The sequence below is a fragment of the Phoca vitulina genome, unplaced genomic scaffold, assembly GCF_004348235.1.
Source record: "Phoca vitulina isolate PV1807 unplaced genomic scaffold, GSC_HSeal_1.0 scaffold13, whole genome shotgun sequence".
In the NCBI taxonomy this organism is placed as follows: domain Eukaryota; kingdom Metazoa; phylum Chordata; class Mammalia; order Carnivora; family Phocidae; genus Phoca; species Phoca vitulina.
In genome coordinates this window covers 8,516,917-8,531,792 of record NW_022589716.1, presented here as the reverse complement: position 1 = coordinate 8,531,792, position 14,876 = coordinate 8,516,917, and the positions used below count along the sequence as shown (strand labels likewise).

The window sequence follows — 14,876 nt, the reverse complement described above, 5'->3', positions numbered from 1 at the left end:
ATCTATGGGTCCTTCCTGACTGCTGGTGCCCCTGTGGACCCTTAATCCTGCACTGATTGTGGGGAACGAGGCTGAGGTCTGTGACCATTTGCTGTGTGAGTCTGGACACCCTCCAGCCCTCTCTGGGCCAAGTGGGCTGCCTGGCTCTCCCAGCCCTGGGCCATGCTGCTCTCTGGCTCCAGGTCTCTCCTGCCCTCCCCCATCAAGCTGTTAGGAGTAAATACTGGGCTGGACCCAGCGCCCTAATTAAAGCCAGATGATTGTTCACTGTTAGTCTGAGGGGGGAGGCACAGTCTCGCTGCCACCGCTGCTTCCTAGCCGAGAGCCAACTAGAAGGGAAAGCTTTTTCCCGGGGAAAGATAGGGAAGGGACAGCCCATAATTAATAACCTCATTAAGGAGCAGTATTTGGGCAGGGTCCCAAGATACACATCGTCGAGGCCAATGGATTTAGACTAATTCGAACTTCGGCAGCATCAGCCCCTCCCCAGCTCCCCAGGGTCTCTGAGAATCGCTTGTGGTAAATGGGCTGCCTTTGTCCCTAAGTACGTGGGATGAGGGGGTGGGGGGCATGACGTGGGGGGGGCAGGTACCACGTTGCTCACACTATAGGGGTTTCTTTAGCTGAATTACAGATCAGTTGAAGATGGGCCAGTCCTTTGAGTCTTGTGCCTCAGTCTACCTGTTGAAGGGATGGGTGGCTAGCTGGGGAGCTTCATTCCACCCTGCACTGGCTGAGCCAGCATGCTCCCCATCACCCTGTGCTGACTGGCCTCCACATCTGTAGGCACTCTCATGTCCTTGGCCAGGAGTGGCTGGACCTAATTGGCCTCTCAGGAGCGAATGACCTTGACTAGACTTTTGCCCTCTGCCATCCTCAGGAGGCTATGATCAAATCAGGGTCAGGGGTGATACCCTGGGCTTTGAGCCCCGAAAGACGCCGAGGCCCAAGCGCCTTCTCTCCCGAGTGCACAAGGGAAGGATGCTCTGATCACGGAGACCCTGCCCTTCCGGAGGGATTGCACCCCACCTGGAGGCCTCAGTCTAAGGAAGAGGCACAGCCATCCCCCCTTAGTGAGCTGCAGGTCTGAGGAAGATTGGACTGTGGGTCTGTGCACATGAGTGTGTGGGGCAGTCAGCACTGCTGACATCCCTTCCGTGGGGCCGTGGTTTCCACCTGCCTCTTCTTTGGGTCCTGAGAGGTAGACAAGTGGTGAGCTTTATCTCCGTTTTCCAGATGGGAAAACCGAGGCCTAGAAGGACATGTCTGGTTCAAGGCCTCAGAAGAGCCAGGACTGGATCCTGGCACTCAGTCTGGGTAGAAAGGGACATCCACCCGAGCAGTCAGGAGGGACTCCCTGGTGGAGGTGGCTCTGGAAATGCCACAGTCCCGGGGTGCAGCCTTGAGCTTCCTGCCGTTTGCAGTGTGGCTGTGGTCCAGAGGGGGGGCCGGCCACGGCCAGGGCTGCTTCAGCAGGGGCCACAGTTGCCGTCTGAGCTTTGGGTGGCTGCCGGGGGACGAACACCCTCTCCAGGCCCACTCACCAGTCATCTTCCCCTGGGCTAGGGTCAGCCTGATGCAGGCCCTCTAGCCCAGCTCTCTTGGGCTCTCTTCAGGTCTGTGTCTCTCCATCTGTCTGTCCCTTACCACCCTTCTCTCGCCCGATCTTTTCTTCTTTCCCCTTCAGAAGACTGTGAAAGCACCGAGGTGGGAGATGGCAGGCCAGCTGAAATATAATCAGAATAATTAAATAGCAATTTATTTTAAATCATTGCCTCCCCCAGAGCCGGGAGAATAATTGGCCAGCCTGTCACGAGAGAAGCAGGAGACCTGTGGGCTGCCACCACTGCCAGGCTTGGCTCACATGCCCTGAGCCGCGGGTGGCCCCCACACCCCTCACCTGCCCCAGCCTCGTCCTGTTTTGCCATCCACCCCTCGTGCTTCACCTGCAGCTCCGCCCTTGCCCCCCGCCCCCCACCTGCCCCGTTGTGATGGCTGCTCTGCTGAGCTAGTGGGAGGACGGTAGATGGCTCAGAGGTCCCCAGGGCAACCAGGTTCATCCAGGCAGGCTGCCTGGTGGAGGCAGTCCGAGCAGGGCTTTGATGGCAGAATGCCTCCATAGTGGTAAAGAGGCCTGCAGAGGCAGAGGTTGGGAGTCCTGAGGCCCCTACTAGGCCTTGGCCTCCCTGGACCTGCCCCTGCCTGCTCTGGAACAAAGCCTGCCTCCTTCCCTTCTGGCCCTTCTGCAGGGTCCGGCCTCCCACACCCACCCGCGCCCTCCGAGGGTAAACCTGCCGTGTCACCTGTCTCTGGTTTTTTGATTTGTTTAATTATGGATGAGTTTTCTGCATAATTTATTCCAAAAGCCTGGATTATACTGTACAATTAAATCACATTCTGATCAACAACTTCGGCATAAAATTAACAACTGGCAACAGTCTCATCTGTGCTGCTGCATCTGCACACAGGCCCTCCCTCTTCCGCCCCTCCCCTTCCCGGGGCTTCTCCTCCCCCCTCCTCCTGCCCTGCCCCTCCCCGCTGGGAGAGCCCGTGCTGCTGGCCTCAGAGCTCCAGGCCCCAGGGCGGCTCTGTAGTTTGGCCAGGGCCTCCCCAGCCTCGAGCTGGGCTCTTGGTGGTTCTGCCCGCTGAAGGGGGTCCTCAGCCCCAGTTCCTCACCCCACATGGGGATGGCTTCGCTCCCTTACCTCTTAGTGACTCTTCTCTCACATACTCCTCTTGGTTCTGAAGCCTGACCTGGAGAGCAAGGCCTGGCGTCCTGCAGCCCCTTGGGCCTTCTTCCCACTGGGCTGCCCTCAGTCTGCCAGGCCCGGGCTTAGTGCCCCTCTGCCCTGTGCCCACTCCCTGCCTCTCTCTCACCCTTTCCAGGAATCCTGGCCACACTCCCTCCCTCCGTGCCCCTCTCGCCAAGTGCAGGCATTCATGGGAGCTCTCCTGAGCACGGGGGCACTGTATTGGGTGCTCTCGTAGCCCCCAGGGGTGCCTGGTAAATATGCATCGAGGCTGCCATGTGGATTTGGCCATTGAAGCTTTTCAGCCAGTCATTCCCCCTATTTACAGACAGGAATACTGAGATTTGAAGGGAGCTCAACTCCCCAAGGTCGTGGTCACACAGGCGCCGGGGCCTGAGGCTTCCCAGAAGCTGCCCTGTCCTGGAAGGGTGGGGTCAGGGAGCTGAGGGAGCCAGGAGGATGCTAAGTATGTGGCCCTGCACCCATCCTTGCCAGGGGCCTCCGTTTTCTTATTTGTGGAATGGGGGCCCAGTGCCTGCACCTCCCTGCGTTCAGGCACATAGAGGACACAGAGGTGCAGGGCTCTGTCCTCGGCCTCTCTTGCCCACACCAGTCATCCTGAGGGCTGCAGCCCCTGGCTGCACGTGCCTCCTCCCAGACACTCTCTCGCCTCCCTGTCTTGCTAATTTGGCACTTAGAGACACTCGGAGATAAGCAGTGTCATCTCGGTGAAGAGCATGGAAAAACACAGGGATGTGGGGAACCAGCAGGTGGGCCTACCCTGTCGGGAGGGTGACCCATGGGCAGCCCTCAGGAGGCATTGTGGAGCCAGGCACCTGGCCCCGGGCTGATGGGAGCCCAGGCATATTTGGTCAGCTTGCCTTTGACCCAGTGGGGCCATGGATCCAGATACGTCCCGCATACTTCCAAAGCCCCCATGCCATTCTGCCAGAGGGAGTGCAGCTGTGCCTGGCCAGGTCAGCCTCGGCTTGGAGGGTGGTTTCTCCAGCCTTCAGACAGGAGCTGTGGGGGTGCATAGATACTCCCGGCCTCCTTTGTCCCATGGTGTCACGCCTTGGAGCCAGCACTGATACGCCAGCCAAACCCTGGAACCCACGTACTCTCATCTCAGTGACAGTGAAATGATTTATCTATCATGTTCTTTTTAACACTGGGACACATACTGCCTTTCTAATTGGGTTTGGTTTAGGTGAATAATCAGAGTAACTTGTTTTCCCTGGCATTGTTTTGATGCATGGTGCTGCTGAGGCCTGGGGTCTGTCTGTCCATCAGGCTCAGGGCACCAGACCAAGGGCTAGAGCCACCCCCCCCCCCCCGGCCCCCAGGAGGATGTGTGTGTCCTGCCGTGTCATGGGCGGACCGGTCTCTGCGACCTACAGCAGAGTCTGGAGCTGCTCAGCCTGGGGGTGGAAGTGGGGAGGCCGTGTGTATGTGCATGTGAATGTATGCGTGTGAGTGTGTGTGTCTGTGAGTGTGAGAGAGAGACAGTGGGAGGGAGGGAGAGAGGGAGGGAAAGAGTGTGTGTATCTTGGAAAGAATTGGACTTTATCCTGAGATTTGGCTCTTCTAAAATTCTTTTAGTGTTGAAATAGCCTTTTTAGATGAAATGATGGTGATTATAATAATAATAATGTGTTGTCTGAGCAAAATAAAAACTTGGCATCCATGTCTGTTCTTCCAATTAATTTTCTTTTGCTTATCTGTGAAATCCTAGAACCAGAGACCTATAGATACACTAGAAAAGAGTCAACAGCCTGGGGCCAAATCAGTGGTATGCTAGTAAATGTTTACAGTTCACTCTCCAGGGGGAAAAAGAACTGCAATTTGTAGCATTTGCCGATTTCTGTGGTATAAATATTCCCACTATGGCCGATTTCAAGTTCGCAGAGTGACAATACTGAATGCAGAGCTGGGAGGAGGTGCACACTCTTGCGTGGCTCTTGCTGACTCTAGCACATCCATGCATCAGGCTCCATGTCTGCTGCTTCCTGGGTGGGTGACCGTGGGCTGGTCACCTAAAGGCCCTGTGCCTCAGTTTCCTCATCTGTAAATTGGGGATGATAATGTTCGCTGCTTTGTGAGGCTTGAAGCAAGAGAGCAGGTGGCATGCTGGCACCACTCCATGTACATCGTGGGTGCCCTTGTGCACATGAGTCCCAGAAACGATGATGATTGGCATTCGTCCCCTGGACCAGTGAGTGGCTGAGGTCAGGGTCAGGGCCAGGGCAGAGTTAATGGTTCCCTTTGGAGATCAACTCCTTGACCTCAACCATTTTTGTACCTAGCTGGACACAACATCCCACCTCAACATTCCCCCCCACGGCCCCCGGGCTCTGTCTCAGGAGCATAAACAGCCACCTGCCCCACTGTCCACCCACAGCCACGGCCACGCGATCAGCACCTGGTACATAGGAGCAGGGGCCAGGCAGGCTCTCCGCTCTCTGCTGGGCTTTGCCCTCCCCTGGCTAGCAGCGGAGGCCTGATTGCCCTTTGTAGCCTGGTCTGCAACCTGGCCTCCTCCTGGGCTTGGAGTTAGCTTTTTCCCTGCGGTGGGGACTGGAGGTGGGCATCAGGCTGTGGCCCAGCCAGCAACAAGCTGAAGCTAATACCTATTTCTTTTGATGTTGATTTTTTTTTTTCCATCACGGTCCTGACATTCAGCTTGGCAAATTGCAATTAGTGATCCGCCCGCTTCCTGCTCCAAGTTCCCATGCCAACCGACCCGGGCACACACAATGGCACAGGCCCAGCCCCCCAGCCACAGGCCTGAGGATGGATGTGGGGCAGGGGGCTGGGGTGGAGGCTCGAGCTCTTCTGACCCAGGGAGCTAGCAGAGTCCTGGCCCTGAGTGACACTGGGGAAGGTGGGAGAGGTAACAGGCCCAGGGCATGTGTTAGGGCCAGATGTGATCTCCTGGATCCTATGGTTTCTAGGGTACTCCTCCAGAGACTGGCGGGCTGGCGTCACCCCACCCCTACCTTGCCCTATGGGCTGTGCTTAACCCGTGGTGTATTTAAATCTTTGTGGTAACTCTCCTATGAGCCCTCCCTGGAATGGCCTTGTTCTCTGTGTGGTGGGATGAGGACGTTGAGGTACCTTTTCAGATGCATTAGGGCAGCGGACCTTGGTCACAGCAGAGAACACCTTGGGAAGTGTGGAGAACATCTCCCTGGTATGGTTTTGCTCACCTGATCTGGCACTGCCTAAAGGAAGGGTCACAGGTTAGAACGTGGACCGAGCCTCTCCCCCGATGCCACTCCTGTTCCGTGGGTGTGGGCTGAGAATACTGGGTCCTGAGGCCACCTGTCCCTCCTGTCGGCTCACAAGTATCCCAGTGCAGCACCTTTGACTGCCTGTTCTCATGTGTCCTTCTCATACCCTATGAGGTGGCCCCAAATTATCCCCACTTTCTGGAGGAGGAAACAGACACAGACGGGTCAGAACGAGCTCAGAGTAACACCAGTGTGAAGGAGACCTGCTTAGGCTGGTGGCTCAGGTGAAGGACTCATGGGGCTTGCAAAGCCCCTGCAAAGGGGCGGAATGGTCTGAACTGGACCTGTGGGTGGGCAGTTGATGTGGAGCATGCAGCAATGAGCTTCAGATAGCATCTGTGTGCTGGAAAGATGAGGGCTGCCTCCACCAGAATCTCCACGTCCACTTCTCAGATGAGGCCCACGGGGGCAGGAAGCTGCCCCCGGCTACACAATGACTTGGTGGTGACAGCAGCGACTCATGTTCCTTCCCCTTCCTCAGGCCTCACCCAGCCTTGGGGACAGGAGGCTCTGAGATCCAGCAGCCCCCACATGGCTCACTCATGTTCCCCTCTTCCCTGGTGTCCAGAGTCCCCACATTCAGAGCAGCAACATCAAGGGCTGGCTCTTCACGGTGAAAAATAGTCTCCCTGCAGGCTTCTTGGAGCTGCTGGACTCCCTCGGTGCATTTAAACTACAACCCGCTCTCCTCCCTGGCCGCCCAACAGTACGTGAGGAGAGCCTGGGCCACCAGGTCTAGGCTTCAAAGGGAATCACAGGCTTACTCCGGTTCCTAGTCTCTGTTTCTCCTCCAGTGAAGATCGGGTTCTGAAGGAGTGGCTGCTACAGGTCACGCCCAGGTCACTCGGCGCTGGGCTGTCCCAGCACTGGGGAGGGGGGCCCTCCTGACACCTCTCTCCTCTCTGCACACAGGATGCAGCACTGGGCCCGGCGCCTGGAGCAAGAGATCGATGGCGTGATGCGGATCTTTGGGGGTGTCCAACAGCTCCGTGAGGTAAGCCCGGTGCTCTTTGCTTTCTGCTCAGGGACCCTCTTCTGAGTAGGAATGGGAGAAGGGCTTCAGAAATAAGGAGTGAGGTTGGCCACTGCTGGTCCCAGTGGGGCAGGTGGGGAAATTACTAGAAAAACAGCCACTCCTCCAGGACTTGGCCTGCTCTTTCTGGTACTGAGCACTAGCCAGTGAACTCTGATGTCGGGGTGTTGGGCTTTCAAGTTTTTTTTAAAAAAAGATTTTATTTATTTATTTGAGAAAGAGAGAGAGAAGGCAAGTGGGGGGAGGAGCAGAAGGAGAGGGACAAGCAGACTCTGCATTGAGCGTGGAGCCCGACGCGGGGCTCAATCCCACGACGCCGAGATCATGGCCTGAGCCGAAATCAAGTGTCGGATGCCTCACTGACTGAGCCACTCGGGCGCCCCAGAATTTCAGGGTTTTACGTGGGTGAGGTCTGTGTCTGAGGTAGCCCCTGAGGCAGGGGGCCAGGCCCTGGAGGGTGCGGTGGGTGCGGTTGCGCACAGAGGTTGAGGAACCGTCCACACGATGAGTGGGGCGGCCAGGCCGACGACAGCGGAGCGCGGCGCTGGCCGCTCAGGGCGCTGTAGCAGGAGACGGGTTGAAAGCCTGTGCTTGGCAAGTTGAGGGATCAGGGCAGGAGGGGTGATTGATTAGGTGCGAGCGACCACATTCATCCTCGGAGATTATGTTAATGTTTGAAATAGTGATGTGAAGAGCGGGCCATCCGTCACCCCCAGAAGGCTGCAAAATGTGTCGCTGTCAGGTCCCTGAGCCGTCGCTCTTTATATGGAAATGCAGAGGCTCGGAGAGCTGAGCTCTTGGAGTGCTTGGGTGGGACTTCCAGGGACCTGGGGGTACTTTGAGGAGCTCTTGCTGGAGGCTTGGGCCAGCACGCCCGACCAGAACCGAGCAGGGGAGTAACAGGGCTCTCCTGCGGATGGTTGTCCGGGAACAGCAGAGTAAACAGAGTTTCTGTAGGTGATTCAGCCAAGAGGCCAGGTCTGGACCCTCTTCGTGACATCCTTCTTGTTCAGCGCTGGGATCAGCAGGTGAATGGGGAAGCTACCATGGGGTCTTAGCCTTGGTCCTTCCCCCCTGCTTAGCTTGGGGCAGGTACCCAGGAAATGGGGCTGGCGGTGAGTACGTCGCCACTGGCTGTGGATGGGGCTGTCCCTCCGGCACAGATGCAGCTGATCAGGGCTGGCTAACAAGGTGGCAGCGTGACGGGGAGCGGGAGTCCGGGTCTGGAGGTCTCAGCCCCCAGCTTGCTGGGTATCCTCCCCCTAGTGGCCCAGTCTCTCTGAACCTCCCTGCCCTAATTGCTGGGCTTGAATTGCAGTAACCCCCATCCCACTCTTCCCGTGAACTCTCAATGACTCAGCCGTACTTGGAGGCCAGCAGAGCTTTCCAGAGAAGGCTCTGTAGGAAAAGCTGTTCCAGAACAGAAGTGAGTTTATGCTCAGGAGTTGTACCCGGCAGGGACTAGGTTCTAAGTGGGTGCTGCCGAGTGTAACAGTGTAGGTTAATGAAGAAGTGATAGTACCCTGGAACGTGCATCGTGTGCCTTTCCAAGTCTTGTATTGGAACATAAGACGACCATAAGTAGTTAACTACGCACCTCCGGTCAAGAATCTTCCGTGCTTTGAATTCCCAGCTTGAGGACATTGTTTATTTTATAGTCATGGGCAACTCAGACCCCGAAAGTTTGCCAGTAAGAAGATAATGCACACATTTTCATACATGAGATTTGGTTCTGTCTGAACCATTGAGCTCCCTGGCTGGTGAGAACCAGAGATGGAAGCCCAGCTCAGCATCCCCACTGTGTGCTGCTGGGCGAGTCCCCGACCCTCTCTGATCCTCACTCTTGGTCTGTGGCGTGTCTGGGAGATCTGGCTGGAGGATGAGGTGATGAGAATAACAGTGGATGGGCTGACACAGATACACCCCCTTTTCTAGAAATTTGACTTTCCCTCACTGATTGGAGTTTTCACTCCGAGGACCTGTTGGCCCCTCCCTTTCTGATGGGAGGTGAGTGATTCCAGACACTTTCCTCGGTGAGCACATCTTCCCCCACCCCTACCCGGCCAGCCACAACCAGAGTCATGCAGCTGGCTGTGGCAGCCCTGGGGCTTGGACCAGGGCTCCTGACTCCTGTCCCCTGCCTGCTCCTCCTCTACGGGCACCTCTTGGAAGGCTGGGCAGGATGAGCCTGGGGAAGTGGGGAGCTGGGTTGGAGCAGGGTCTGTGCTTGGTGCGGCGGTGGCCAGCCTGGCCACAGTCAGAGAAGTGCTGACCTGGCGTTCCCGGCTGGCTCCTCCTGGCATCCCTCTGCCTGCCGACGGCTGCCAGCTCCCCGGCGGCTCTCTGTCCTGCTCCAGTTTTTTCTCACCGGCTTCCTCAGCCTCTTACTTCCCGCTGACAGCTCTGGGGCTGCTTCTTGGCGCCTGGCACTCTGGTGAGGTGGGCGGCAGGAAAGCAGGTAAAGACTTCCAGAAGAAAAGGACAATCCCACAGGAGCGGGAGGGAGCCAACCTCCCCGCCCCCTACAAGCCACCCCAGACCTGACTAAGTCACCATGGCTCTCCTTCAGATGCACATGAGAGGGCCTGTGTGGCCAGCCCCTGCCCAGCAATGATGGGTTGGGAGGATGCTTACAGCAGAGCCCTGACCCAACTGCGGATGCTCCCGAGGATCCCGGCACCAGCTCCACCAAGCTGACAGCCTTAGGCCTCCCTGAGCTGATTCTGTGCTCCCCCCAAACACCCTGCAGTTGGGGTGTCCTGGCATCTGGGCCCCCTTGGCCTTCCTCCCCTGCATGGCTGCCCTCTGCCCCTACCCCGGTCCTGGAGGCCGCCCCACTCCCAGAAGCTGGGCGCCCCAAGAGCTGGTAGTGGCAGGAGTCCAGAAACTGCAGACAGTGGCATATGGGAGCATTTTCCTCGCCTTGGCACTTTCCTCCTCCGACCACAGCCCCACGGAGGCATGGCTGCGTGCAGACCAGAGCCCACTTACAGGTTAGGAACCACAGCACACCAAGGCGGGGTGTGGGGGCTGTCTGCAAAGACCCCATCACGTTTCCTCATCTAAGCCCAGGGCCAGCACATAGTGGGTGCTCCGGCTGTGGCCTGGTGTTCACATGCCATCCCCACCCCCATACTTAGCCAGACACTCCTGAGCCATGGCTCCCCCCAGGTACCCCAGTCCCCCCGCCAAGCCCTGGCCTATTCCTGATGTGAACAGGCCACAGAAGTGTGGGTTCTACTGTAGTCTGCCCTCTCCAGAACCCCTGGAAGCTGATCCATGTCTCCCAAGCTCCTTCTCTGCCCTCCCCCATCATCACCATATTGTCCCCATCCTTGGCGGGGCGGGGGAAGAGCAGAGAGCATATGCTTGGGCTCTGAGCTCATTTACATAATGAGGCTGATCAGGATGAATAATTCATCAGGTGCCTGGGGGTGCATGGGGGAGGACGTGGAGATGGCTGTTTTCCCCACTCTGAAGCCCAGGTCACTCTGACAGGTACAGCCAGGAACCTACTCACTTCTGACTGGGTGTCCAGTGTAGAAGGGGAACAACTCCGGGGACCTTGTGGGAAAGCAAAGCAGGAGAGATTATAGTCAGACGTGAGGAAGAACCAGTGGCTCATCAGGTGTACCATCCTGAGATGGGTTCCTGACCTGGGTGAGACACCTTCCTTGGAGGGTCTCTGAAGAAGATCCTCTCTCTGGGGTGAGGGAAGGCTTCCTGGCCAAAGCTGGGCTGGGAATAGAGATCCAGGATGACCATGTCTGGGGTCCACAGGCTGCTCTCTGGAAAGTGTCAAGCCAAGCCTGGGCCTGTGGGAGCCTTTCTCAGTCCACATCAACCCCTCCTACCTCGCCTTCTCATTGGGGCAGAAATGGCTTAGAGCCCTGTCAACATCCCTGGCTGCCTCAGTTCCACGATGGCCTTAGCCCAGCTGCATGCGGCTCGTTACTCCTGTGGTCCTAAATACAAACGGGAAAACCAAGGTCCTGAGCGACTGTTTCCACTAGCCAGTCCCATCCTGGAGCCCCGACAGGCCAGTGGTAGTGGGGTTGGGGAGAAGTATCAAAGCCAGAGGTGCAGGCCTGGGGCCTGCCTGGAGGAGCTACCCTGAAGCAGCCCCTCCCCTCAGCTCCTGAGCTGCGTCTACAGAGAACAGGACCCTAGGACTCGGAGATCCCTACCCCCAAATCTCCTCCTCCACTCCCCACTGCTGTGCTTCTCTGGACAGGCATGGTGATTCAGACCGATGGTATCCATGTGTCCTCACGCTCTGGGTAGCCAGGATGGCATTTCTGAACCAGTGATGGTGGCACAGTCCCAGCCCATCTTGTCTGCCCCTGGCCATCCCAGTAGCCCATCTACTTAGTGCTCCCTGGGAATGTGTAATTAATATTTGTGGAGTGCCACATCTGGAGCTGGCTCCTGGCAAGGACCAAAGTCTGGCCACGACAGGGCCCCTTCCTACATGCCTTTGAGACAGGCCTCCTACTGCCCCTCCAGCCCTCCCCCCTGGCTGGTACCACTAATTCCTGAAACTCATGCATACTCACACACTGGCTTAGGGGTGCCGGCCAAGACTGTGGTTGGCCCCCATCTGGGGTGGGTCCTCTCTGGGCATCTGGGCATTCAGGTGGGGTTAGCAGTGTCCAGGAGTGCCAGGGAAGCTCAGAACCCTAGAGGGGCTGGGGCAGAAGAGGAAGAAGGAAGCCAGGGTAGGGGGAGGTGTCAGGGAACAGAACAGCCCCTGGAGGGCCAGGAAAGGGGAATTCAAACCGTTGTGACCCCCAGACCCCACAGTCGGTCCTTCTCTCAGAGCACTGTGGTTCACATGTACCCCGAGAGGGAGGCCTGCAGCTCCCTGGCCAGGCGGACCGCCCCCCTGCCCACCTCGGAGACCAGCACAGCTGTCCCAGCTGATGTGCTCCTAGTCAGATGCGGGGTGCTGAGGGAGCCCCAACCAGGCCCATCAAAGCCCCTCCCGAAGGTTCCTGGAAGCCTCAGAACCTTTGTCCTAGGGGCTCTGCTTTTGCTCCTCCCAAAGCCCCCACCCCTCCTCCAGCCACCTCCCAGTGAGGCCCAGCAGTGCCCTCCTTTCTCCTGGTGAAGATGATCAGGATGTGGGGTGCGTTGGGGTGGGGGTGGTGGGGGGCGCGGGTGTGAAATATGCTGCTGGGTAGGGATTGCTGCCGCTCGCCTCCCTAAAAACCCACATATATTATTCTTTAATGGAAAGTTAATTGTCTTATTATTCCCTCCATATGGTCCTCTTGCTCGGCACCCAGCGGGGATGCATGGGGCTGAGGAGGGGCTCCTGGGAGGGCGTCTGAAACGTGGTGAGGCCGCCACTTGAGCATAATTAGATACACAGAGGCAGATGCATGGAAGCCTGGCCGAAGCCTGCCTGGACCCCTTCTCTGTTCCCCCAGCCCAGCCTGCTCCCCACTTCTTTCTTTCCCAGGCCTGCCCTGGGGGTGGCCTCTTCTGCCCCTCCCCCACATGAGGTCTGGCAGTGCTCTCTCCTGAGCACTGTGTGGGGAGACAAGAGGCTGGGAGACCGGGAGACTGCATCCTGCTCACCCCATCCCCCCCCACACACTCTGTTGTTGCCAAAGGAGAAAATTCCATTTTTGAAGCTTTTCAAAAGCCATTTCATCAGTGGCAGGAGCTCCTGCCTGCAGGCCAGAGGACTGGCTTGGGTCTCCAACATCCCTTCCACACACCCTCCCACCAGAGGAGGAGTGCGGGGAGGTCGGTGTGGGGGGAGGGCTGCCCCGAGACACTTTGCCCAGGGGCCCTGGCTTGTGTTGGCCATGCCTTCCGTGGGCACTCGCTACTGGAGCCTCCCCTACCCCAAGGGCTCCTCTAGTACCGGGCCAGTACCTGTGCCCTTCTCAGCCCCTGACCCCTCCCAGGCCTCTAGTGAGGGTGTTAGGTCGGAACAGCCGCACAGCAGGTGGAGGATGCAGTGACAGGAAAGTCCCCAGAGGAGCACGAGTGGGTGGTTGCGTCCATGGCCAATTCAGAGCCCCTTGCTCTGGAGTCTTGCAGGGGGAGGCTGGTGCAGGGAGCCCTGCCAGGAGGCTTCTGGAGTTTGGGCACAGCCTCAGTGCGGAGCTGCTCCCCAGGTGCCTGTGGAGGTTGTGGGTATGGAGGGGACAGGTCTGTGGGAGAGGCCTCTCTGGGTGGCATCAGCAGACCCATGGCTGGTGGTACCGGCATGGGAGAGGGACCACCGCAGGGCCATGGCCAAGGTCAGTTCCAGAGGATAGGGACTGGCTCAGAGCAGGAGAAAAGAATTGTGCATTCCTAAGGTGAGACCTGCCTTGAGGTCCCAGAGCTGGTAAGTGGCAGAACTGGAACTTGAACCTGGAACCTGTGCCATGCACAGCAACTCCACAGTGGGTGGTGGTGGAAAGAGTGGAGTGGGCAGGATGACCTTCCCATGCTCGGGGACCTGGAGCGTGTTGTCCTGCCTCTCTAAGTCTTGCTTCCCCCATCCGTGACATGGGGATCTGAGCACCTCTGTCTTCATGGGACACGAGAGGATCTCAAGGGACCAGGGGCAAGGAAAGGCTATGGACAGAGCCCTATAAATGTGGGGGTGCCGTTGTGCTCCCCCCCACCCCCGCTGTCAATTGCTTGTCCTTCCAGAAGTTGGTCACAGTTTGAGGAAATTCAGATGCCCATGGTGTCCCCTTTCCTTGTCTCAGCCTAGGAATTTGGAGATCCGTTTTCTTGTCCCTGCTGTCTGAGTCTGTTCCAGCTGCTATAACAGAATACCGTAGGCTGGGTACCTTATAATCAACAGAATTTCTTTCTAATGGCTGTGGAGGCTGGGAAGTCCAACATCAAGGTGTCAGCAGATCTGGTGTCTGGCGAAGGCCCACTTCATGGTTCATAGATAGCTGTCTTCTTGCTTTCCTCACATGGTGGAAGGAGGAAGGATCTCTCTGGGGTCCTTAATGAGAACACGGATCCCCTTCGGAAGGGGCTCTGCCCTAATGACCTGATTACTTCCCATAGAGCCCACCTCCAAATACCGTCATGTTGGGATTAGGTTTCAACATATGAATTTTGGGGCGACACAGATATTCAGTCTCTAGCACTGGCCGACCATGGTATCTTTTGGGAACCTTACAGGGAGAGGCAGGGCTTGAAGAAATGGGGCCCATGGACCAGGGAAAGATGGGTGGCTTCTTGAGCCAGGGACCCAGGGAGCCAGCTGCAGAGGCACCCCTAGGGAGGAGGTGGGCAGTGGTGAAGGAAAGGGACCCTTATACTCCAGAAGAGGCCTGTGAGTCTGTTTCTCAAATCAGTCAGCCAGCTGGCAGCTTGTCTCCAGGCCTGGTGGGTTGGGCATGGGGCTTGACTGGCAGGAGAGTGGAAGTGGTGGGACACCACCGATCTGTGGGCCGGCCCCAGGTATTGGCCCTGGGGAGAGGTTAGTGGGTCTGAAAGTAGTGTGGCCGAGGCCAAGGCTGAGGATCACAGGTTCTTGAAGGTGGCAACTCCAGGGATCTCTGGAAGGTTCTGTGACTGGGGTCCCTCCATTTATTTTTTTTTTATTTTTGTTTTTTAAGTTTATCTGTTTAAGTAATCTCTACACCCAACATGGGTCTCGAATCTACAACCCCAAGATCAAGAGTCGCAGGCTCCTCCAACTGAGCCAGCCAGGTGTGGGGTCCCTCAGTTTAAAGAAGAGACAATCTCAGTGGCAGGGTCATGCCTCGCCAGGCAGACAGAGGGCGTCTCTCTGGAAGTTTGGGTTGAGAACCCATGGCTTTGCTGCACACT

At 57.4% G+C, this 14,876-nt stretch overlaps 1 protein-coding gene across 4 annotated transcripts in view; it reads left to right on the top strand.

The window, feature by feature from the left end:
- The window catches only part of CACNA2D2 (calcium voltage-gated channel auxiliary subunit alpha2delta 2), a 140,078-nt gene that overhangs the window by 19,662 nt on the left and 105,540 nt on the right, over positions 1–14,876 (top strand). For all 4 annotated transcript variants that reach the window (XM_032411347.1, XM_032411351.1, XM_032411350.1 and 1 more), the window contains exon 2: positions 6,956–7,037. In XM_032411347.1, the coding sequence (XP_032267238.1) occupies positions 6,957–7,037 (81 nt within the window). In that variant the 5' untranslated portion in view covers position 6,956. The remainder of the gene's footprint in view (positions 1–6,955; positions 7,038–14,876) is intronic.